Here is a 25,826-nt window from a genome sequence, read left to right as displayed (position 1 = left end):
ATGTAGAACCTTGTCTTACTTCTCCGCTAAGACACACCACCCCCTCTGTCCTGCAGCGCCGTGCATTCAATAAAGGGGCGCACGCATCAAGTATATGAAGGATAAAGCGCGGAGTCACGAAAGACACACACAATCAGGACCTGAATCATCCATGGTGTGAGGAAGCACAGGTTTTCTTTAAGCAGGTGAATTACCCCTCTGTTACTTGTGGTTCGGGTTGCTTCGCAACATTCAACAACCTTTAGCATTTGCTTTCACAACAATCCTCAGTAATTACGCAGCGAAACTAGCCCTGCTGCTGACAAAACGAACAAAGTCATGACCTCAGTGGCCGCGGTGTGATTCTTCAATTCGGCGGAGCTTCCCGTTGAAGAAACGGTGACGACCAGCCCGTCCCAAGCGCACTCCGCCGCACCGCTCCAGCAATTCCTTGTCCGACATCCGCAATATATCAACTTCCTTACCTTCGTCAGAGCTACTACTGCCACTGGTGCTGCTGCAATTACTGGCGCAGTCGTCAGTGGCGCTGCTACTGTCGTCGCTGGGACCACGCGTCCTCTTCTCTCCCTTTACTTCAACGCTGGCCTGACGTGTCTTTCCTCTTTCATCATCCACATCGCATTCCTGGTCCTTCTTACTCATCTTAGTCTTCGCTTTCCGTTCGCTGGACGCGAGGCTGGAATAGACGGCGTCGAGTTCCACTTCAAAGGATGAGGTCTGTCCCATTTCAGCGGCGTGGCCAAGTCCCGTTGCCACTCCGGGATCACGGCGGTTGACCTTAATGTACGTCTTCACACCTTGTCCGTTTTTCCCAAGCCCTGAGCCCTCCTTCCAGCCTTGCCGCTCGAGCATTCGTTTGGCAATCGATGACATTTCCCTTTTTGTAACCTTCTTCCTCCTTCACCGATCACCTCAAGTCTCCTCGAACGCCCAAAGCAATAAGTTCGCTCCCTACTGAAGCGGTGCCGCCGCACTCTCTTTCGGACCTTTGTTCAACCTACAAATTCTTCTTGACCCCGCAACAGTAGTACGAAAGAAGAAGGCAAATTTACTTGGTGGTCACAGTTTTCACGGTAGTCGTACTTCCCGCGAGTTTCGCATCTGTATGAAAAAGAGGTGATCAAACATATATATATATATATTCAAAAAAAAAGTCTCTCCTTCGCACATTTCACGTGTAACACTTTCCTGACGTTTGGATTAGGGTTCTCTTTCATTGTTTCTTTTTTTTTTTTTTTGCTTCTTTTGCGCATCTGCGTGGGTGCGGGCGGGTGCCAACAGTCCTTTCCTTTCATTTCACGTCCGTCCGCTCTTGTTCCTACCGTTTTTATAGTTTACTTCTTATTTCACGTGTCTGTTTCCTGCAAGTTATCCCCATGCACGCCACAAACACATACACTCTGTGGCATAGTCAAAAACCAACAAACAAAATAATAAAATGAAAATTATGATAGATGGGAAGTAGGATTAGATATATGTAACATACAGAGGCACAAACAGAAAAGATCAAATATATATGTGTATGACCACATTTGGCAACCCCAGTCCCCGCTTCCACACAATCTTTCCCGAACATATATATATATATGTTCTCTTTGTCAGCCCTCCTTCCCAACACCGCACACTCCTTGCTCCCTCTACTCGCTTCACCTCTTTTTCTTTATTTTCACTTTCATTTCGCTACTACCACACGTTTGTTAGTGTTCCACATACGTAGGTAAAGACGTTCTAGTGATAGTCCACCCCTGCCTTCGTAATTTCACAACACACCCTCGACGATGATGGCAAGGAACGGTAACGGAAGAAAACAAAAGGGGGGAAGGAAAAGGGTGAAAGAAAGAAAATTAGTCCGGGAGAAGCGGTGCCACGTTGGCACTAATTACATATGCCACATCAGCAAAAACTTGGCGAAAACAGCGACGGTGGTGGTAGTAGTATTAGTAGGGTCTTACCGAACAAAACGAATGGATGGAGATATATATGGATATACATATCGGTAAATAGATACACAAAAAAGGACACAGGTTAAAAAAAAAAAAGCAACTTGACGGGAAGCAGCTAGAAAGGAAGGGAAAGTAAAAAGCAATCGGAAAAAAAAAACGACAACAGCAATAACAATAGTAGCACCAGGGCCCACTACCCTCACAATATTCAAACTCACCTTTAGGCGCCCTTACGCCTCGCATCATTGTTTTCCTACTTCCCCTTAAGGTATTTTCTCTCCATCACCGCAGAATTACGTGGGGTTCCCTTTCGAGTTGCATTCATTTGCCCACCCACGTTTTGGCCACATCTCCCACTCCTCTTATTTCCTTTTTTCCCCTGGCGTTGCTCTCTCACTTTTCATTTCTTTTTGTCCAGTAAAACGAGTGCACATAACAAAAATGAGCGACAAGTAAAGGAGAGGATGGGATATGGGATAAAATATACAGAGGGACGTGGTATGTGGGTGCATGCAAATGCTCCATATCCGCGCATGCGGTGTGGACAAGTAGGAAGGCAACTAAGCATGCAGAAGAGTACAAGGAAATATATACATACCTTCCCCTTTACTGCACTGCACTATCGCTTCACGCCTTACATGCACACACCCAGAAAGCTTAGACCTCTAGCGGAGATGAAGAAGGGAAGTGAACTTAACGGGTAAAACAGGACAAAACAATACAAAAAAAAACAGGAACATCTTCTAGTCCATGCATTTAATGTGCAATCAAAAAAAACATCCACGAACGCCTTTGCGTCTCTCTCTCTCTCTCCTCCTTGCAACCACTTTGTACATCCTCTACACATTACTGCCCGCTTATAGGCCCTCATAAACACGTGGTGTGGAAGGCGTGTCTACACGGACGCACGCAGCTGTCGGAGAGTAGGAAGACCCGAAGAAAGAAAAAAAAGTACGTGAGAGAGTGAGGGAAAGCACCGTCAGTTGAAAGTGAGAAAGTAATAATGATAGTGGTTGTGGAACAAAAGGGAGAAACTGCACTAACCACATGGGTAAGAAGAATGAAAACAGTGCGTCGGCAAGCCAGGTGCAGTTGTTCAACACATCGCTTCCCGTGGAGCAGGGTACCCGTGGTGAGGGAAAGAAAAAAAAACGCAAACGGATGTTCAGAAAGTTAGGCACGGGCGATCTCAAAAAGAAATTTCGTTTCAACGAGAAATGAGTCGAACAAAACGAAAGGCCGAAAAAGATAGCAGAATAAAAGGGGTACAAAAAAGCAAGGGACTTTCATTCACATTCCGTTCTATTGATGTTATGGATGGAGACCCTCATCTGAAGGCAAAGTGGGAGTGGCGAGTGTCGTGCCAACCGCCGTCAATCGGATACCATAACATCCCGTATGCAAAGGGTAGCGGTTACCCGTTAATACTTACATACTCTTCCTTCACACATATTTGCTCGTTAGTCCCTTTTCATCACTTTCCTTCCTTTTGTTTTCAGGCACGTACTATAAACGACAACAGTACCAGCTACTTTTCCGTCACTTTCTAGTGCGCAATCTCATCCGCTTCCATTATTTCCCCCCTCCCCCAAGTTCTACCCCAGTTTCCCTTAGCGACGCCTGCTCACCGTCTACCTCTTCTCTTCCAATCATGTATCGCTCGCCTCCTTTTGCTCCCAGTTTTTCCTTTTCAACTCGCCCCCACCTTTCCTTCCTAACTTATACCAACAACAATACGCATAACCACCGCTACACACTACTTGCTAATGATGCTGCTACCACTGCTCTTTGCTGTCGGCCGCACGTAGAAAAGCTTAAGGCGCCAAAGCGCTGCAGCCCAAGGGCACTCGCCCAGATCTCATTCGACCGGCCTTCCCCGTTTTGTGTACATGCATTCTCTACAAATCGGCGTTCTCCATTACATCAAGCCCTTGTTTTGACGTTGTTGTCTTCTCTTCCCCACATGCAAATACTCCCGCCACCCGAAAAAAACTCACACACACAAACAGGTTCTGCGACCCATGCCCCCCTACTTCATCATGGTATTTGTTCCAGCGGTAGTGCGGGATATCAAGCTGCTCACCTCGCCAGTGTCACCGGCGGAGCACTCCGAAAAAGCAGAGCTGGCGGAGCGCAGCACCTTTTTAGTACTTGTTGTCACTTGGCGCCGATCTATGGGATCACGTGCGGAGTTGCGCGGGTGCTGCGGCTGTGGCCGCAGCACCCCTGTACCGGAAAGTCGCTTGTTCAGAGAAGTAGCAGTAAGAACCGCACTATTCACTGCTTGTGATGTACTGGACCCCTCCATAACAGAGGTTGTGGGGCGTCCATTGTTGGCACCGCTGCCGTTGCCATTGCTGTTTACCCCAGCGCTTGCAACCGTGGGCGGTGTGCTGCGCCATAAGTGCGGCTGCTGCACCTGTCCCTGCCCCTGCGCTTGCGTTTGCATCCCGTTCCCCGTGGAAAATGCCGTTGCGCGCGGACTAATGTTCACAGCGCCGCCGCAACCTCTACCTGCATATGGGTGGTGCGGTCTCGGGATGTCAGTGCCCGGCGCTGGCCCCTCACGACCGTTCCTCAAGGAGAGCACTACTTCTTTATCGATTGTCAAGCGGCCGTCTCCCCCACTTGGCATGCCACCGTGAGGCTGCATGTTGGTGCGGTGTAACTCCTCAACGAACTGCAGTATCAGCTGCCGCTCGTACTCCTCACTGAGTTTCTCCGGTTGCTGCTCCACGTGATCGGATATATAGCGAAGAATAACTCGTGCCACGTCCCTTGTCATACAGCGTGCCGTCTGCGGGTTACTCATCGTGGCCGAAAGGCAGCTGGAGGCGGTAGCCACAGACGAGAAGATCTCAGCGGAAGGTACTACAGTTGGAGAAGGGGGTAACGCCTGGGCACCAGGAAAAGCAACGCCGAAGGGATTAGGAACGTTTGCGCAGTCCTTAAGCAACTGCAGGTCGAACATATCGAGTCCATCTGAGACCCTCTCTTCCGTTGCTACCACTGGTGCTGGGCTCTGCCGCGATAAAGGTGTCTGCCGCGTACTGCCGTGTTGAGGTGGGGGTGCCTGATTCTCCATCGTTTACCCACGCTAAATCGACCAGCAAGAACAAAAAATCTGTTTCCTCACGGCCTCGTCCACCCCGAAAACAGAAAATTAAAAATAAAACACAAGCACACAAAGCGACAAAAACCCGGCTTTACTCCTCAACAACCTTTGAAAACAAGCCAAAGAGCGTCCTAGTACCAAAAAAAGATAATGATCACAAATTCACAAGAAAATATGCAAACTCTCTGCTCTCACCTTTTTATCCTCAATATTTCTTTTTGTTACCCCCTTCCGGTTCGGACAGAGTTGTCACCACACGCGAGAGCTTGACAAAGTCCTCTTCTCTCTTCGCTACCCCACCAACTAGGGATAATGAAGCGGCACAAGCGATCGCGCAAGTGGAGGATCGCTCTGTACAAGAGCCAGAATGATGCAACAAAAAAAGAGGAAAAGTTCCTGTGGTCCTACAGGAGAAAGCGAAACAGCCGATCAAACAACCTACGGATAACGAAAGAATTCAGTGTACCGATTCTCAGGGCGCGAGCCGTCCTGGTACTGTCGCTTTCTACCACTATACCCCAATATCCTTCCTCTATTTCTCTCTCTGCAGAAACCAAAAGACACGTACAGATCCAAAGAAAAAAAAGGCGCGAACAAACCGACCTTCTTAATCCAATGTTAGCTTGCGTCACAGGTTTTTTTGTGATCCTTCCCTCCTCGTACCTTTTGCTTCCTTCCCTTCCCCTATTTGCACCTTCCCGACCTTTGCTTTGCTGCCAAGCACTCCTTCTTTCCTGATCTTCAACAAAAGGCGCTCGCACCCACTGCAAAAGGAAATGGAGATATAAATGGACAAGCGAAAATACACCACGCGCCCCTCGTGCTTGTACTTTACTATGGTTGTACGGCCGTGACGGTCCGCCAGTCAGGAAGACCACCAATAGGACGGTAGAGGGGACAAGGAAAAAGTAGAAAGATATTTTATTCCCTTTGGGCAGCCGGGAAGGAGGAGGATTGCGAATGAGAGGGCGAGGAGAGATAATAAAAAAAGTGTATATGGAGGTTGCGAAGCTGCCTCAACAAAGTCAAAAGAATACTAGCACAGAAAAATGCCAATGTGGGTCCTCCTCTTCACTTCCCTCCTCTTTTCTATTTTTTCTTCTTCCCTGGTTTATCGACCTTTGTTGACTCGCCCCCGTTCCTCTTCTTTTATTCCTCCCTGTCGCCAGTCCGCTTCTTAAGTTAAACAAAAAAAATAGAACTGAACTTCTGGTACGAAAAAAAAAAGGCTGAGGAAAGGAAAAACCAAACCAAACTAAACAGGGGGGTCTTTCGTTCTGTGTTGCCTTGTTCGGTTCTCGACACAAAAAGAAAGAGGACAAGCGATGCTTCAGTTGTTTTTTTTTCGTTTTTAGTTATTAATCTTTTCTCTAATCCTTTCCTTTCCTTCACTTCCTTCCCTACCAGTGCACCCCTGCTACACACAGAATGCTCTATAAGCTGGGGTTTAACTGGCAGACTAAAAAGGGTGCCAGAAAGCACAAAATAAGCTTGAGAGAAAGCAAAGAAAAGAGAAGAGAAAACCAACATAGAATGGTGCAGAGGTGAAAAGCAAGCTGAGATGTGGCCAGAAGGAAATCAACGTATATATATATATGTATGAGGTACAGCTGTGGGATGAGATTTCTCGCTTTCTTCCCAATATATGCGACAATGAAAAGGGGACACATAAGGGGACCAAATACAAACCAGTCCAACACCTTCCAATATGGGCACAAACTACTGGTCTTTGCAGAACCTCGGGAGGGGGGGAAACACATGACGTTGTCACGGGAACTCGTGCGCTTCACTAGGAAGAATAAATAGCGCTAGCGCCAAAGAACCGGCCTTATCAAGGCAACTTGTTGCACCCCAACCTCTTTCTCAAATCCGCCCTCACCTCCCCCCCCTTACTTTTCATCACACATCCCCTACGGCATCCTCCACCCACGGCAAATCGTTCCCAGCGTCAACACCATCTTCAGTGCGAGCGCCGTTCCAATCAGCCGGCCTCGTTGCTACCGATGAGCAGTTGGCATCCGGCGCTCCCGCCTTATCGTCCAGTTTCGCATGCCCACTGCCCGTCACCGGACGATGATGTCCAGAACCCCCCCCTGCTACGACCGCAATTGTTGACTGTGGTTGGGCCTGCTGGATTGGAGAGGGTGGGAGTCCTAGCGATTGCAGTAACTGTTTTGTGCTATGGGCTGGTATCGAGACTTCGGTACTTATCGGCTCCTCCTCGGAACTTTGTAGGAAGTTGCACGTTTCAGACGACCAACTATCGTCGTTTGCTGATAAGTAGTTGTGTGATTCCCTCAACACCCTCAACCACAGAGGATGGTGAACAACTCGATCCACATCACTTTTCCGCCCCACAGCACCGCGTTCCCCTGGAACATCAATAAAGTCGATAAACCCCTTACCCTTAGCAGGTTTGTCCAGTGCGAGAAATTTCGTTTTCTGCTGGGTCGCCACCGGGGAAGTGGTACCTGCAGTGGTGCATTTGCCGCTCGTGTTCTCATGTGGGACGGTAGCCTCAAATCGGCAGTGTAAATGGGCAGCTATCCAGTACCGCGGTTTTATATCCTGCAGCAGCTTCACAGTGTGCGGATTGCCCAGGACACCGTGTCGTATATCTTCCCTGAAGTACGGCTTATATCGGAGTAATTGTTCTTCATCACCGTATTTTGTTACACCAGTAGGCCAGTCGTGGGAAACAAATATGTCAACAGGAGGGAGGGTAATATGGGAGTTGGTAGTGTCATTTCCCCCATCCTGAGATACTTTCTGTGCCGGATTCGCGATGTTCGCAGCTGTAGCCAACGGTGATACTGACTGTGCACCCCATTTCCGGCCCCACTGCTGCATGTGCCGAAGGGCACGCACAAAAGCCCTTAATTTTTCTACCTCAATGCGGCGCACGTGGTAGGCGGAGCGCTTTGAGGCCTCAGAGACATGAAACGGCCGGTTGGGATAAGGCCGCACGTAGTCATGGGCCTTGAAAATCCCACTTATGCCTGCAACCGTAATGCAACCATCAACAACAACAACTCCTGAGTGACCTAAATAATAAATGTTGGGTGCGAGGAAGCCACCGTACGACTCTTCGGCGAGCCAATCGGAGCACTCGTGGTTTCCGCCAACGAACAATGTAAGGTACGGTGCCCGCTTTTCGCCCTGATAGTACTTTACAAAGTCGCCGAGAGAGCGATACTTCTCCGGCACAGCCATACACTTCAAGTCCTCCTCTCTGCGGAGGGCTTGGAAATCGCCAGCACAGATGACAAAATCAATCTTTTTCCCCGATGAAACCTCGTGGTCGGAGCACGCTAGATATATTTTATCGAGTTCTCCGTGGCAACACCCCACCACGGCCACGTGCAAATTAGCAAATGTCTCGGTTGCTCCACCACTGCTTGAGGGAGCCGTCCTCTCGGTTACGCCCCCCTTTACATTAAAAAAGTGATGCACCAGACTCGACATTTTGAATAAACAAAGAGAGCAGACGAATATATCTGCACCTTCCCACCCCTTGGTCTCTCTCCTGTTGTCTCCCTTTGCCTGATTCCCCTCCCAGTCATACGGAACAAAGGGACAAAGAACAATACATTGCCAACCGAGAAAATAGACAAAAATGCAAGGCCAACATAAAACGAATGGGGAACAAACGGCAACCGCTGCTGCCACAAACATCGTCAGCAAGGAAGGATGAAACATCAGGGCTCCGTTCACAACATCTGCTATTTGATGCAAATTATTTATCCACAGTCGCTTTATTATCATTATTATTGTTATTTAGTCATAGGTATTTACAACAAACCACTTTGCTGCCGGTGCGATTCCCCGCTACCTTCCTCACCACCGTCCCACTCGGTGCGCCTTTCCCCCTTTTCCACCCCGCGGCCCGTTCGATGGCGGTTATACATGTAGTTCAAACAAACAAAGACAAGCGAAGCTACTCCTTTTGTCCGCCACAGCAAAGCAAGCCATTTGGCGATCAAACAAGAGTCAGATGCAAGAAGGTGGACCCCACTGACCGTCACTAATCCCCGTCACTTCCAACCACACGAAAAAAAGCGTCAGGGGAGGGCACGCAACATCACCAAATTTACGTTTACTTCGCGTGTTAGTGGACGTCACGCAGCACCGAAAATAACGAAGAGAATGAGAGCAGAACGGCAGCATGCTCCTATGGGATCAGCCACCGCACACACAACGCAATAGACCCCGTCAAGTGCACTCTTTCTAAACTTCCTTCCTGTGGTGTAGTGTTGCTAATTATAGCGTCGCTGCCATGGCCCTTTTGTGCTTCATGACTCATTTACACAACAACCAAACCCCCCATTTCCCCGTTCATCGCGCTCCATGACGGTGGCACTCCTTGTATGCCAAACAAAACAAAGCCATCGGAAGCAACCCCTCTTGCGTCTGCCCTCCCCCTCCACTGTCGCGGGCGCTACCAATATTTGAATGCGGGCACGGGAATCGGCACCTGGAATACACACAAAACCCCAGGGAAATCACAGGGCTAATGCGGTTTTCGGAAAACAAAGAAAAGCAGCACTCCGCAAGACATACGGGCACTGCGGTTCGCGGTTCTCTGAAAACCACGAGGGGTAACAAAGCAACAGATCAACCCCCTCCCCTCACCAATGACGCGTCACCTCATTACCGTTCCGACACAGCGACAAGAAAACGTATGCCGCCACTTTACCCGGATGCCCAACCATCGTCGAGACCCTGAGTGTCTTCCTATCCCATGTCCACGGTTCCCCCTAGTGATCTGTAGACCAAAAGAGACCGACCATTGGGCGGCAACACGGCGCCCCAGCAGCCCTCAAATATTTTTGGTAAATCATGGTTACAGGGAAGCGCCACCGGTAGCTCAGATCCTTGGGGGTTAGCTCGTCAAGGTACTCTTTTAGACTGTTGATATCAACGCCGTCTTGCAGTAGAGCGTTGTTGGTGCGTCTCTTTCCGCATCAGACAAAGATTTTGAATTACGACTTCGCACCCCAGCACGAAGAACGCGATTCAAGTCAAGAGAAAAGAAGGCATCAAGACTCACCAGGCAAGAACAATGGCGAGTCGGATTCTTCCCCTTTCAATTTACCACCTCTTTTCCGTGGTTTCTGCAGCACCACCGCCGAGGGAACGAGGTCGTCAATAGGGCCTTCCACGATCAACGACAAAGAATTCATATGCACAAGGAGTTCGTGCCAGCCCGGGTACCGTGAGAAAAGCTGCACATTGCCCATTATAATTAGCCCACGCTTCGCCCGGGTTAGCGAAACATTAAGCCTCCTCCCGTCCGTCACAAACCCCGCACCCTGACGGTGATTGCTCCGAACGCACGACAAAATTATGAATTCCTTTTCTCTTCCCTGAAACGCATCAACAGACGAAATTTCGACGCGATCATACACTTCCATAGGAAGACGACCACTACGTGAAAGATAGCTTCTCAAATATCGACATTGTGACCTATACGGAGTTATGACACCGATATCCCCGGGTTCCACTCCCCCCTGTATAAGCTTCGTTACAATCTGCTCAGTCAATGCAGCCTCCGCTCGATTCAGATATGATCTTCCGTTTGACCCAAGTTCCTCATTCCCGGTTGCATTGTAGAAAAAAATGGGCTTCGTTACGTCCGGCCAGGGGAAGACTTCCGACGCATCGCGTTGCTCAGCGGTAACGCCATTCTGAAGGGTCCCCTCATAATAATGATGAGAGGGGAAGAAAGAGAGAGAAGGATTCATCCGGTATTGCACGTCCAACCGCACTGGTCGGTGTCCCATCAACACTAGTCGTTCAAACAAACTTCGTTGGTATCCAGCTTTCTCTGCTGCGGTAGAGAAAACCAACGGACGTAATTGACAGTGGTCCCCAACCAAAATAACTTGCTTCGCCCCTCGGACCAATGGAATCAACACTTCCGGCTCAGTTCCTTGGGTTGCCTCGTCTATAAGGACATGTTTGAACTTCATAGTTTTCAATCTATAGTCGCCCGCTCCAATGCATGTGCAGCATACGACGTCTGCATTCCGAAGGATTAACCGCTCAATTTTCTCCACACCATCTTTGTAAGTGCCGTAGTCTTTGTCATTTAAACTCTTACCTGTTTGCATCGAGTCCAGAAGTTCTTTCAATCTCTCGAGACCTGAACTCGCGTTAATGTAATCTCCTACCTGTCTTTCAAGCCCAATACTTTCCACAGAGCAAGGAATGTCGTTGCGGTACTTAGCTTGCAATCGAACAACTTTTAATCCAGTTCCACTAACTCTTTGTGCTAGGTGGTCGACTGCAACATTACTTGGAGCGCAAACCAAAATCCTCGACTTTACGTGACTGTGCAACTCCCGAATAATTGCCACACTTGTTGACGTTTTCCCTGTGCCGGGCGGTCCTTGAATAAGGGTCAATGGATTTCTGAGGGCCACTCTCAAGGCCTGTTCTTGGGAATAATTCAAATTGTGGTGCCCCCTCGGCTCAGGTTCGGTATCAAACCCAGAATTCCTGTGCGCAGCACGTTCCTTCTGCCCAAGAATGGTGAAGTACAAATAAGCGGAGACCGAGCCTTCAGACCGTGCAAACTGCTGCAGTGCTTCCATCTTCCGTTTATCAGCAACCCCGTTGTACTCTGGAGAAATAGTTACAGTGGTTGCAGCAAGAATCTCATTCACAGCCTTCTTATCCACCGAACGTGCTGTGGTATCAGTTACGAAAACAGCGTGTTCGTTGTCGACTGAAGTTGCACTAACTTCAGTGATAGTGCCAGATAGACTGCTTTCACTTCCCTTAACGCGGATTGATACGTTATCACCGCGATTTACACCTACGTCGAAGAGGGGGAACGGTTTCAACACGAAAAAATGCCTACCGCCGATCTTCTTCTGTTGTGTGCACTGGATACCCTCAAAAGAAGTATCCTTTGAATCTCTTGCCCCTTGGGAATCAAGAGCAATTAAACTCGAAAATACTTCCACGTATTTCGTTCCACTCTCAAAATATAATGGAACCTCTGGGACACTCTCAACAGGATCAACAAATTCTTTGACCTTCTGTTCCCAACTCATTTCAAGTGCCTTAATGTCATGCAACGTCAGTGGTCGGCGCAGGGTACTGGGAATACTGCAAATCCATGGAAGCAACCTCCGCTCTTCTATCAGGGGTAGCCAAGTAGAAGAGTCCCAGTTTAGGTCACGTAGCGTCTTCGAATGAAGACACGGTTCGCGACAGACAAGTACAACGACAGCTTCCTCCTTTGAAGGCATAAATCCCAAGGAAAAAATATTCGAAGATCGACATATGTAGCACTCTAAAGTGGAATCACCAAGCGAATTCTCTGCGTGCAGTTTCAGTGAATTATGCCCACTTTTTACGAGGTGAAGAATAATGTGAGAACCGCTGGTACCATTTGACCCATTACAAAACCATTTTGAGCATCCATTGCAAAAGGCTAAGCAGGTCGGGCTCTCTTCGCTACAGTACGAGCAGCTGGGTTTCTTGTTCGTCTCCCCACTTGCAACCGGTGTGGTAGCAACACCGAGCGCTCGTTCATCACTAGCATGCTCACTGAACATAAACAACTTTTCAGAAACACGGATTCAGCTTGGACTCAAAACGCTAACCAAAATAATTTTGATAAGGAAAGGACAAAAAATAATGAGAGTTTGACGTAACAACTCATTTTTTTTTTGGGGGGGGTGCGTATCATGGATGGAACAGTATTAACAAAAAAGGGAGTCGCAAAGCTTCAAAAAAAAAAAAATGAGTGCATGTTCGAAAAGAGGATAGTAAAAAGAACAGTGATCACACGAGTTCAAACCTACATCGTGCACGCACATCTCTCCGGGATCCGTCATGATGTATTTACTTGAAGTATCTAGTGAACTTCTGTAAAGATGGACAGGGACAAACCACAGACTTATGATATAGTATCGATTCCTCTAAACAAACATACGGCCGGTCGCCTTACGTGAGAGACCGCCACATGATCGCTGTGTAGTCCGTCTCAAAAAGGTAAAAACAGTTTGGTGCGCCAAGTGACACTAACAGTGATGATGATGCTATGGGTTTACAAACGCATTCGAACATGATTCTGTATGTTAACCAGCTGTAGTTGAAATGCCTCTCTACCGAAAGAAACCGACTGAAGTGTGAGAAAACGGACGAGGAGTTTCAAAATAAAAACTGATTTTCTGGATACCACTTAAACGGTGATAGCACGTTCATCAATAAATACGCTACACTTCAACACAAATATGTTCGCAGGTGAAGAGACCACTTTTCACATCCTGATAAGGCGAAATAATCAGAGGCGACGTAAAACATAAGTAAAACCAATGACAACAACAACTTCTCAGGAACAGCACTGTATCTGGAAAAAAAAACCGATTATGGCACCACCTCGATGGGATAGGGCGCACCAAGTATGCTCCCTTGCGTTCATTTTATTAAATTGTAGACAGTTACCACATGATTCGCGTAGTTTTATAAGAATTACAAAAGTAATAATAATTTTACCCTACCTGTTATGTGCTAGAATGAGAGACATAAAACAGCTCACCGTACATTACTACCTGGCCGCGAGGCGGTACTCGTCCTCGAGTTGCCTCAGGAGAGTTGGGAAACTCTCCTTCTCGTAGTCGTCAGGACAACCTCCGCTCACCCACCGAATAACACCCTCGTGGTCTACAAGTATCACATGGGGCGAAAGGTAATTGCGTAGGCCCACCGATTTGTAAAACGGTACAAGCAACTTACTTCCAACAAACGTGGACGACGAGGTTATGAATCCATTGAGAAGGGACCTATCGTCAGAGCTTTCAGCACCTGTCGCCGTGGGAAACAAGGATCCTGCAAACCGCCGCACATAAAGTTTGTGCACCCATCGATACTTGTAGACATCCATGCTCCGAAGTGAAAGCACACTAATTGGCATGTTACGGTCAACGGGGCATGCTAAGGTTTCATTTCGGCAACGTCTCAACCCCCTTCCATGTTGGGCCTCTTCTGAGTTTACATGTCCCTCACCTTTTGCATTTTCTTTCGGAAGATAAGAGAGAAGTTTGGGGTTCAACACCGAATATGCAAGACGCCGCCACTCCAAATCGGCCTGTGCGCCTAGTTTCTGACCCAATTGTGAATAAATAACTACAGCAGGTCGCCGAAACATCACCCTAGAGATCTCAGTAAGTTGTTGAGTGTCCGTTTCATCAAAAGAACGATTCAAATATAGCTTGCCAAGTGATTCCTCTGTAAGTTCAGCAGTGTTGTTGAAAAACGTCTTTTGCTTCATCAAGATACACAGCCTCTTCTCTGCCTCTTCATTGAGGGAACAGTATTGACTTACCCTTGCCGCTTTTAGGGTTGGAAAGAAGGGTACTGTATCGAACCCCAAAGATTCACACACAGTGCGGACCTTCTTTTGGCTAAGGGCAGCAGGGCCCCTCATAAGTTTACTGTTCTGGATTATCTTCAACTCATTAAGGGCATGTTCGTTAAAGTAACGTAGCATCCGCTCCAGCTCATTGTCAACCGCGTATTCAATACCATACCTAAAATACTTGAGGACGAGGAAAACATCCCTTGACAGTATCGGTTTGTCTAGATCCATACCAACATCGCGGAAAACAAGCATCTTCTTTCTTTCACCTAGAACTTTTTGCTCCGCAGCACGGTTGTGGCGTCGTGCTACTTGTGACGTGGCTGACGGTCGACTTAAGCCAGCCGTTTCCAGATCCGTGAGCTTGCGCAGAAATTTATTTCCCATGTGGTTTCTATCCAAACTATAGCTAACACGGGAGGTAGCCTTTGCAGTACCATTAACACCAAACGCCGTGGAACTCTCCTTCCTCGACATAACCCTCTTGTCCGCGCCTTGGTGGTGGCTGTACTGGACCCTCGCATCGTAGCTTTCCCTGGTAGCAGCATCCTTGTCTCCGCGTTGGATCCCCAAAGTTGCAGAAGCGTTTGCAGTATCATCACCTGCAGTAATTCTTATGTCCCTCGTGCCACTGGTTGTGTTAGAACGTGAGCGTGTACTGCACAATCGTTTCGGTGTCACAAAACATTGAATTACACACCGACCGAGATCTGACCGCCTGCAACACAAATCCGCCTGGATGTGTACGTTTGCATTCATCAGCGCACGCCTCTCCAGCATGTTCACTTTCTCTATATGTGTTTGTTTGTGTGTTTGAGGATGACAAGTGGTAGTGTTTTCAATGCGTGACCATGTTAACGAATTACAGTTAAAGTGCTATCAACGAGGGCACTTCCAGCGATGTAACACGCACATCTTCTACGATAGATTGCTAAAAGGATTTTATTTTTAAGGGCACGACAATGATCATATAAAACGAGAAACAGCATGCTCTTTCAGATGATACTGACAGAATAAGTGGAGAGGAGTACCAAAAAAGTCACAGAAAGAGCGCTGACCAGCAAAGGATGACGAAAAAAATCAATACAAACGACTAAGTACCGGAGAGATTCACAAATACACACGCAAAACGCGCTTTGTATCACTTATACGCTTTCATGCGTGCTTTGCTCGTGAGGTCCAGAAATAAAGCAAAAATTATACGCGGTGACATCACTCAATAGGAAACAATCTGAAACGGCTGCTAATAGTGTTCACGACAGCGATAGCGAAGCAAGGGCGTAACAACCTTCACAAAGAGCAGTTGGGATCATTTAAAAATGCGCACAGACACACCAAATCATGGTGGTGAGGACCAGTGTAAAACCACCCACTCTGGTAATCACACCAAGGAAATTTAGTTCCATGGGTAAAATACAATAACAGAACCATCACACCCCTCACGGTCACACTTCAAGGGGGTTACGTGGAGGAAACCATACTAGAAACCGTGGTATGCGCAGAATGATGCTAATGAACAGTAGAACCAAAAAAAAAGTAGCACTCATGACCCCCCTCGAGGGTACACACCTTCTCGAAAACTCACGTGCCACGTTAGAATGACAGTGCAACTACCCACGGGGGCAGAACGGCAAACATAAATAAGTACAAGGAGTTCTATCGCAAAAAATTCCGAAATAACCCCTAATGCACTATTTGACAAAAATAAACAATGATGCAGTAATTACAAAAAAAAACAGCAACACTCCCCATACACACTAGCTTAAGGAGCATTCGATTATAAACACAGCGGTACAGTGGTCAAAAGGAACAAAAAGTGAAATACTACTTAGGGTCCGTTATAAGGAATAGTGGAAACGCACCGATATTTTAACCAATATACCAGAACAAAAAACTTCAAAATAAAGAAAAAATACATCCAACAAACGCTTGGCACACCAAATGGAGAAATTGGAGATCGCAAGCAACCCTCTCATGCTTTTCTAAATACGGCTAATCAATCAAAAAAGCAAACACCCCATAGTCCGTTTCTGGTCCCCTTACGTCTTGCAGAAGGAAATTATGAAGATCATCAAAATATTTACGAGGGTTGTCGGAAACCCCACGGTAATGACATCTTTAGGCACCAAAAACTCCTGGGAGCAGCACGCACTTGCCCCAAGAAATAACGAAAACGCAAAAAACACAAAAGATTCTCAGACAACTACTCCCACAATTTTATAAGCCTTAAAACCTGCGATACGGAGAGGAAGGTCCTGGTCCACCCGCTCCCTGTCCCTTGAAAAAGCTGTTTACGTGACCACTTTCTTTGTACGCTCATATGCATAAGCTAACATTGCCCTTACTAACTCCATTAATCCACAGGCAATCGCCTCAGACCACACGGCCGCGAAAAGGAAAATGGTCGCAAGAACGGCAAAGCCAATAGGTACGCGGTGTATCTTGGGGGTTCAGCCACCGCGTAACCGCGGCTGATGCCCACATTCACTACAGACGTGTGCCCAACCCTCCGAGCAATATGATAAGGAGACTACCTCTAACACGTCAGCCTGTTCGAACGGATCACCTTCAACTTCGCCAGCAACGAGACACAATGACCCTGGCGGAAAACAGCTGCCTTTTCATTTAAAGGGGTGCATCGGCCATAGCGCAGCACACCACCGCCTGTTCTCCCACTACTGCCCGCCTACTGAAGGACAGTCGCGTCCCGAGGCCACGCTCAGTCGACGATAATACCTCTGCGAAGAGAGCAAATCCACAGCCGGGCGGAGACCATCACACATCCCGTGCCCCCAGAGGGGCGGTCCTGCGACCAGCAACATCGAACCTGACCCCTGCACCGACCCCTGTTCCATTTCTCTCTGCCTTTCCACCCACACCCGTACCTCATGCGCGATACCTCGGTTTCCTAAAGGGGATCGCCCCGACCCCCAGGAACATCCGACTCCAAATGTGGCCCTAGGGCCCGGCACCTCCAGTTTTAGAGGAAGCGGATCATCGCAACGTTCAGAGGGCGAAAATAAAAAAAAAGTCACCAGCCTCGTCCCCCGGAAGATGTGGCCTTGAGCTCACGCTGAAAAAGACCCGCTACCTACGATAACTCAGCGCTTTCTTCGAGCCCCACTAGCACACACCCGTTTCGCTCGGCAATCCTCACTGCTGATGTATCGAAAAGGAGTGCCTCCTCCAAAGAAAACACCACCACACCCTACTCTTTAAGACTTCGCCTTCCGGAGACATGATTTTTCCTGGATGGCGGACGCCGATTTGCCCACTGCATCGGCGCTATGGGGACGCGTGCTGGGGGCCCTAAGGCGGGTGAAAGTTCTGGGGAAACGGAAAGTTTGGCCTTCCGAAAAATGAAAGACGGCGGCGCCGGCGCCCCGGGTTTGCCATAAGAAAACATCGAACCTTTATTTTTCTTTTAACCCCCGCATCATTGAGGGCGTTTCGCCGCACGACACCACCGGGGCGGCGCCGTGTCGGTGGTGAAATGTTAGTGGGGCGTTTAGCGCGTGCCAAGTGGGGTGAGGTTATCCAATTTGGAAAGGTGCATACCTGGTGGGGTGGGGTTGTCGATAGGCAGTCCTCGGAGGGTCTCGTTGTCCGCATCAGTCGTTGCGTATGATGGTCTTTTTGCGCAATTTCATTGTGAAATTGTCGTCGTTGGTCTTGTTTATGGAATTGCTGAAGTGTTCGGTACATGCCCTAATTGTCTCCTGTTGTTGGTGGTGGTGGGGAGGGAAGATTTGACTCTCCCTTTTTCCCAAGCCCCCACAATAATTTACGACGGATGATGTAATCTTTTACTGGAAGTGGGGCTGTCGCCGAAAGCTTTGTCCTAACACCCCTCAATTTGTTCGCATTCCCTCTTGTCCTCGCCTTGCTTCTTGCGGTGGTGTGTGTTATGTAGGTTTCTGAACGCTACGGTTTCAAACAGCCGCATTTCCGTTCAAACATGTTTAGTGTCGGATAATTTCCGACACCGCATATCTGTTTCCTTAGCTTCTCCACTCTAAATGTCCGGTTTAAAATATACTTTTATACTTAGCCATTGAACTTCTCTGCTGCGTTTCTGATTCTTCATGCTCCTCCACTGGTTTGTGGCCTTTGGTAGTGGGAATTTTTGAGGGAAAGTAACACCAACTCCCGTAACGTCGTCGCTATGGAATTCAGGCCTGTGGTTGCTATGTCGCTGGATTAGCGCTACGGTAACGAAAAAGCACGATGCCCCATTTTTTAATCCACATTGCTCAAATCTTCCCACATGCTCACGGGGATGTGAAGGAGACGGACATAGAAGACTTTTTATCGTTCTTTCCCAAATTTTAACCAAATTTCCTCCTCCACCAATTATTGAAGATCCTTTGGAAGAGACCCCCCTCCAGCCCTTTACATCACCCAATTTTCTTGGAAACTTCTTGCTTGATTCTCTGACGAGGAGCATCCTCTACCGAGATAAGTTTCGCCTCCTCCATTGCCAACAAACACAAGCGTCCCGGGGACTATCGGAAAGCGTTGATATTCTTGTTGGATTAATAAAGCTGAAAAAAAAAAGCCCAACCTTCCTGCGACAAGCCCTGCTGTCCCTACGGCCGTGTATCCAATGTATCTCAACCTTTTCAACTCTCCTCTTCACTTTATTCCCCACGCGCTTCAAAAATATCGTAATTCCTTTGTGAAAGGCTCGGATATTAACGTCCTCCTCCTTTCTTCTAACCCTCAAAATTCTCAACTCCATCAACTTGACAGTACCTTCACTCTCTCACTTTCTCTGTTTCGCATTTCGTTTCCGCATGGGTGAAGGCGTACAGCGATTTCGACCCTTTTTTGCCGCACCAAAAAGTGCGTGTTCACCGTCGCTAAAACTCAACCTTTCGCCGTCTACGGCCACAGAACTTCCAAAGAGAAGGAACACAGCCACCGACACTCTCGTATCCGCATATGAAATACGCGTGTTTCCGCGGAGTCGAGGGGAAAAGCCGTGACAGCCATTTTAGGGAGTACGCGAAGGGTGGGGCGGCTTCAACGAGAATGGATATTCTCCTTTGTTGACTGTTATTTTCTGCTTATTGGGCAACACCGGGGTGGAAGTGATGACGATTGATGGGAGAAGGGAAAGTGATACGAACAGGAACGTTTATATTTAACTTTCCCCGAATAACATGGCTAGGAAGATGGGCTGAACCGCGTCGATGAGACGTACCAATCGGGGCGCCAGGAGACCCACGTAGAAATGCGAGCATGGATGCGGGTGTGACCGTGGTGTGGGGCTTTTGCTCTGGGGAGGTGAAGGAACTGCGCGAAACTGCCAGGAGTTCGCCTCGTCCTCCCAGCTGTTGCCTGCGTGAGGGAAGTTTTTATGGCCAACTGAAATGGAGAGTCATAACCACATTCTATTTGGCGAATGAGCACAATAATGGCAGGGATTCGTTTAGGACAACAGCGGTGACGAGAGCGGGGAGCATACTCACGGCGCGAATGTTAGTTGGGAAGCTTCAATATTCTATGGAAGAACGGCAAAAAGTACAGTTGTCTGTTTTCTGCCAACAAAGGTTCACCACCAGCCCCACCGCACAACTAATGATGCGAGCAAGGTGTGTGCAAATACAAAATAGGAACTGAACGGTGGGAATTACACCATTTTGCGCATGGACTATTGGTGAACACTTGAAAACATCATTTGGGGACAACCCTCTACCGTTACAAAGTCTAAAGGGGAAAAAGCAAAGAAACGCAACGCGACCGCGTTGTGACACAAGTTCCATGTGCGTTGAAAGTTGAATCTGGAAAATCGGCTCTGTCAAGCACCGGTGACGAGCACACGGCGATGGAAGTAAAGGAACTGGCAACCATTCGAAGTCGGAAATGTCAAGGTTCACTTGTTCTCTCTTGCATGTTTCGCGGTGAGCGGGCTCCAAGGAGAAATGAGACTATTGGACGCAACGTATTAGCCAACCTTGAAGGTGAGAGACGCACAACAACGGGGAACATTGGGACATTTTCAGTTCGCACACCCATTAACACCCAGCACGCACCCTCTGTGGCTAGTTGAAGGATGGGTAGATACGCACAGTTTCTTAAACGCAAACTCCGCCGTCTTCCTCATTCGAAACCGTTGACGGCAATCGACCTCATTCACCACACTTCCAATAACGCAGAGTTTTTATTGCGGGAAAGATCAAGCACCTTCAGGTTGCACCTTCTTCCTCCTTCAATACCACCAATGCGCATCGGCGATTTCCCTGCTGCCCACGCGCTGTTCCCAGGTTTGTGCATTCGCGACGGCGTCGCCTGCTGTCGCCACGATGCGCACGAAACCATTTGGCGGAAGCACACCCTCAATGTCACTTCCCCTTTCCCCTGCGAATTCTCACTACACGCACAGGACGACGGTGCCATCGATCCGACACTAATCAAAACGGGGAAACGGAGCTGCCCACTAGGTCGCTTCTTCACCCACGGAAATTTCGAAAACCCTGGCAGATTCCCGCAGCCCCACAAAAATACCTAATAAGGTGCTGAGTCTCTGGTCCCATTCATGGGCAAACATTTTGGGTGGCATTAGTAAGGTATGGGGAATGAATGATTAGTAACAGTATGGGAGGTGCCGGAACACTTCCTATTTTCGACGCCGCGTCCACAACCTTTGCCAATGGTTCAGTTTCGATCCCAAGGTTTTGGGGTATTTAGGAGGAGCCGTCCCGGTTACACGGCTGGGCACATCCGTCGCCCCACCGAGGGTGCAAGTCTAATTTCCCCACTCAGGGTTTTTCAGAGTGGGAGATTCGATCAAATAGGAGAGTGTCGGCACCCCAACCCCGGTGCGTGGCACTTTTCCTTCCCTTCCTGACCGCACGCTTGTCCGGCAGCTGTTAAATAAACTCGTCGGGGCTCATCAAAGTAACCCGTTCCCCTTGGACAGAAGCGTAGTCGGTCCCCTTTTTAGATTGTGCTCGTGCGCGCCGCCACGTTGAATCGCACTTCGCCACACGAGGTTCGCCTCCTACGTGTTGTTGTTCTCTCCCGCAGCGCGAGTCAGCATGCACTGCTGGGGGCACGTTTCTCCAATGTCTTCGTCCTCGCACCAAGGGGTGGGGAGCGTTTCACCATTGCGTGAAAACTGACCTTCCGCCAAAAACCTCTACACATTAACATCTTCATGAGGGCTTCCGGTCATAACCGCCCGCCCACCCGAAACGCTGAGAAGGGATTGGGATCGAGCATATCTCTGGACCGAGGGTCGATTCTGGTGCACTCTGCCCTTAAATATGTAGAAAAAAAAAACGCGCACAAAATAAAATTAGCAAAGTTGGCGTCGCACGAACCGTTTCCGTGACATTATTTCGACATCGGCGCGCATCACTGCGCAGTTTATTCCGCACGGAGAAAAACAAGGAGGAGGAAGCATGCGAAAAGCCATCGGCTCGCTGCGCTGTTGCAATGTGAGTTATGGCAAACACCAACGTGCACGTATAGAGGATCGAAAGGGACATGCAATACCGGTTTGTTCATTTAACCTTCGCGGCGCCGGACTACGGCAAAAGACGGCCTTCCATGAGAACAGACGCTGTACTGGCCCACGGCCCTCAATGAATCAACTAACAGTTTTGCGTGCTCATCCTTGATGCGGTCCCCAAACATTATGGCACCGCGGCAAGAGCGAGTGACGAAGAACTGCAATACAGCCGATGGTATTACTCTGAATTCGTGGTGGCGCCGGTGTCGTTCACAATTATCGCCCTCCGGGGTGTTCGTGGCGCGGAGGGCGGAAACATGTGATGCAGGGAAAACTGCTGCAATCTCTTCCAGCGTTTGGCGAAGAGCACAAACGGTGTCTAGCACAAGCCGGTGCCCCTCCAAAGTGAGACAGGGCCATTGTGTAATGGTATCAAAGAGTTTCCTCGGACATGGGGTGTCCGGAAAATCGATGGTAGCTTCTGGAAAGCAAGCCAAATTTGGTTGCGGTGTGTTGTGTGAGAAGCGCCAGCCCCAACGCTTGAGAGCACCCTCATAAGCAGCAACGCAATGCCGCATGTCATGAGGTATTTTTACGGGGAAGGTTGTTAAAGACGGTTGCGGCTCCACATACGACTCTGCGTGGGCCAGGAAGTATTCGAGGCGCAAGCGCTCATGAATAGCGTGCTGATCTGTGATGAACAACTTGGGGGGGATAGGCGAATGTCGACTTTCGGTTGCTGTTGCTCGTGCGGATGGGAGCCGCTGTTCATTGCACTCTGTCGACGCAGTGTCGTTCAATCCCGCTGCATCGCCCGTGTCAAGCAAGAGAAACTTACGATCCCACTGCGCCAAAAAATGATTACCACGAAACGGACAAATAATCGGCTCGTTCTCGTCCGGAGCTTCCCCTCCCCTCCAAACAACGGGGCAACGGAATATCCGGGGCACAATGCACGACGGTTTCGGTGCAACTGGCATGGCGGTACGGGCCCGCGGGAGGGTATCAGCCGAGGGCACTGGCTTCATCAACGTATATGGACAGAAGGGCGTCCGGCGGGGGACCGAGGCAGCGGCGGCATTGATTCCCCCGATTGCGCGACTTGTTGCCGGGACGGAAACTGTGGACGCGAGCTGTCTGGCCAAAAATGACACTCGCACCCCAGTGGCCACTGCATTGTGAGACTCTTTACCTTCGGTTTTTGTGAGAACTTTTCTGACGGTGGGGAGGTCATCTTCATCCGAGCCGCGTTTGGGGTTATTCCCGTTTGCTCTATGGGGAATCCGACCGACACCTGGAACGTGCTGCTGCACGACCGCCTGAAACATCCGTTTGAGCTGGGCATCCCTTCCCTCCAACAGCTTCCCGTCCACGAAGACAAATAGGGGATGCAGTGATTTAGGGAGCGTTGCCAAATGACGGTACACGCGGTGCCGTTCATCAACAACGTAACATTCACCGGAGACCGGGTCCGCGGACAAAATAAGTACGGAACCAAGGCAATTGTAAGCGTGTCTGCAGAGACCGGTACCGACGTGCGTTTCACAATGCGGCGCATGATACACCATAGCAAACTTGGCACGTGCTACAACAACTTCTCGAAGGCACAAAGTTTCCGCGTTGTTTCCAAGTCCCAACGCCACGGCCAACTGGCTGAGGTGCGGCAGGAAAGCTTGCAACAAACGGTAAACGGTAGAAAGGGTTTCCGATTCCCCACCTGCGTGGGCGTACTCGCGCTTCCGTTTGACCAACGAATCTACCCCCGCCCCATCGCCCGATCTTGAAGCCCCTATGAACACTACACTGGCTGTATCGTATGCTGCTCTTCCCCCCTCGGCGATGACATCGCTTAGGCGAAGGTACACTGAGGTGGCCCGACGCCCCCCTCCCTGTGGTAAGAGATAAAAAGGTGCCAAGATCCGCTCCGCGGCCACGCGATACGCAACCATAACCACTGCCTGCCGTTCGCTTCGCATCCGATTGTTGAAACCCCCGCGTGATTGGAGTGCAATGCGGCGTCGCACAGGCATGTTGCAGAAGAGGCCGATAACCTCACACTGTAACTTGATCAGTGAGGAACATTTGGCGATGCGGTCGGCACACGAACATCGACACCACTGTTCAGCTCGTTCTCCAATGGGGATAAGAACTTCCGACAAAACGTCTTTCCCTTTCAGTGGTGAACAAGAGGTCCAGCGACCTTCGTAGAGCACGCATGCGTGATGCGGGGGCGAGGGGACTCCAGCACGCGAGCGCTCTGCTAGAACTTCGACATTAACTCGCAACTTAACCTCTTGACTTACCACTGTCAAATGCGCGAGGGAAGCGGCATCGATTGCGTCGTCGCCCTCGAGCGATATTTGTTTAACATTTTCGACTCTACTACAGCATGGGGGGAGCTCAAACAGCAGATCCAGCAGAAAGTTTAGGTCGCGCGGGTCCGCCACAACCCGAATGTGACGCGCCACACTCCCTACACCGAGCAAGCGAAGGAATTGATACGCAGCTTCCACAGCAACAGCGAACGTCGGCAAATAGTGCGCAGCGCGTACTCTCGCTGCGTCAAATGCACCCAATGGCTCAATGGTGGTACATATACCGCGTTCCGGTGTGCATGCAGACGGAGGAGATGGGGATCCTCCGCGAAATTTCGTTTCCATCAGCATGCTATCCTGTAATAATGTGCCTGGGGATGGAATTTAACAGTGAAATTGGGGTGAGAATGCGAGTACAAACACCAAGGCGGAACGATTACTTATTTAGGAGGCAGAAGGAGCAAGTCATCCGGTGATGTGACCCTTCCCCCTATTAACCCTTCACCGCTTTCATTCCCAGTAGGGGAAGGATTGTGCCGGTAGCAGCTTCACGCCGACCACACTTTCGCACTCACCCACTAAAAACTCCATATACTGAAGGGGTGCGGGGCTGATTGAAAAAAATCGCTATTGCCCCCATATCGCAGTAATGCGTTCCGGAACAGTTTTACTAGAGAAAAATCTAATATCGATAATACCACGCCGAACTCTAGCGAAAACAATAATCATAAAACACGGCTCGACCACCGCAACGCGCGGCCCGACGCTCCGCCAAGAGGGGTGCAAGTTCCCAGGAGACGAACGGGGCCCAGGAACCACCGGAACAAATGGAAAGCCCACCCCCCAAATATCCAATGTAGCCCAAGCTCCCCCAAACTACATGGATACGCGTTTCCTCGGCGACCAATCATGCGTCCACCCCGGCGTCCGCCTTGAGGCGTGGGTCTTGATCACGAGGCTCGCCTGGCAGTTTAGCCAGCGCTGCGGGATCCTTGTTCTCCCAGCTTCCGGGAAAGAAAAAACGGACACCGAAGATGGTGAGGAAACCCGTTCCCCTCAGTGTCAGAGAATGAAAACAACGCTTTGGTACGTGTGACAAGTGATCCTTTTGGTAAAACACGAAGGAGAGGGCGGTCGTGGCGTTTTGTCTGCTGCGACCCGGGCCCCCTCGCCTGTCTCGAACTGTGTCGGGCTTGGGAAGGAGGAAGGGCCAAATGAAGCGAGACGACCCAATTTGTTAGCGGGTTCTTCTGGGGTTGGCCAGATGATGTTTCTGGTCCAAGTCGCGCAACCACAGTGGCATCAATGCTGTGAGCCTTGCTTTAGACAGTTTCTCAACGATTGGCACGTGTTAGATCGGATCAGGTACGGCAGATACAGCGTTTTTCCTAGGGGCTAGTATCTCATCTTCCTAGAATGCCCCAATTTGTCGCAGCCGTCTACAGAGGGTAGGCTCTCACCAAGGGTTTTAACGGGGTGGATTGAGGAAGGAGTTTGAGCCCAAATGCAAAAAAGCAGAGGATGTGAGGTAGGGATGGATTTCTACGGAGAGTAGGGAACCGAAGGAAGACGACCTGCAACGGTAAGCATTTGTTGCTTCGCTGAGTATAACAATCAAAGC

General features: G+C 49.3%; 6 protein-coding genes across 6 annotated transcripts; all 6 read right to left on the bottom strand.

Moving 5' to 3' along the window:
• Positions 1-324: 324 nt before the first annotated feature.
• On the bottom strand, positions 325-873 carry TEOVI_000215000 (G-patch domain containing protein, putative; the record flags this gene model as incomplete). The annotated part of the gene is made up of 1 exon (XM_067225261.1): positions 325-873. One exon carries the CDS (start codon positions 871-873, stop codon positions 325-327), a length of 549 nt encoding a protein of 182 aa, XP_067081362.1.
• Positions 874-3,972: 3,099 nt separating this feature from the next.
• Positions 3,973-5,028, bottom strand: TEOVI_000214900 (uncharacterized protein; the record flags this gene model as incomplete). Its single annotated transcript, XM_067225260.1, has 1 exon — positions 3,973-5,028. One exon carries the CDS (start codon positions 5,026-5,028, stop codon positions 3,973-3,975), a length of 1,056 nt encoding a protein of 351 aa, XP_067081361.1.
• Positions 5,029-6,957: 1,929 nt separating this feature from the next.
• Positions 6,958-8,523, bottom strand: TEOVI_000214800 (Lariat debranching enzyme, C-terminal domain containing protein, putative; the record flags this gene model as incomplete). The annotated part of the gene is made up of 1 exon (XM_067225259.1): positions 6,958-8,523. The coding sequence occupies one exon, from the start codon at positions 8,521-8,523 to the stop codon at positions 6,958-6,960; it is 1,566 nt and encodes a 521-aa protein (XP_067081360.1).
• Positions 8,524-10,097: 1,574 nt separating this feature from the next.
• TEOVI_000214700 (regulator of nonsense transcripts UPF1) lies at positions 10,098-12,626 on the bottom strand (the record flags this gene model as incomplete). The annotated part of the gene is made up of 1 exon (XM_067225258.1): positions 10,098-12,626. One exon carries the CDS (start codon positions 12,624-12,626, stop codon positions 10,098-10,100), a length of 2,529 nt encoding a protein of 842 aa, XP_067081359.1.
• Positions 12,627-13,621: 995 nt separating this feature from the next.
• Positions 13,622-15,211, bottom strand: TEOVI_000214600 (uncharacterized protein; the record flags this gene model as incomplete). Its single annotated transcript, XM_067225257.1, has 1 exon — positions 13,622-15,211. One exon carries the CDS (start codon positions 15,209-15,211, stop codon positions 13,622-13,624), a length of 1,590 nt encoding a protein of 529 aa, XP_067081358.1.
• Positions 15,212-21,946: 6,735 nt separating this feature from the next.
• TEOVI_000214500 (uncharacterized protein) lies at positions 21,947-24,556 on the bottom strand (the record flags this gene model as incomplete). The annotated part of the gene is made up of 1 exon (XM_067225256.1): positions 21,947-24,556. One exon carries the CDS (start codon positions 24,554-24,556, stop codon positions 21,947-21,949), a length of 2,610 nt encoding a protein of 869 aa, XP_067081357.1.
• Positions 24,557-25,826: the final 1,270 nt, after the last annotated feature.

This window comes from Trypanosoma equiperdum (assembly GCF_001457755.1).
Source record: "Trypanosoma equiperdum strain OVI genome assembly, contig: ctg_510, whole genome shotgun sequence".
NCBI classification, from domain to species: domain Eukaryota; phylum Euglenozoa; class Kinetoplastea; order Trypanosomatida; family Trypanosomatidae; genus Trypanosoma; species Trypanosoma equiperdum.
The sequence above is the reverse complement of the archived record's forward strand: the minus strand, read 5'-3'. Positions and strand labels throughout refer to the sequence as shown.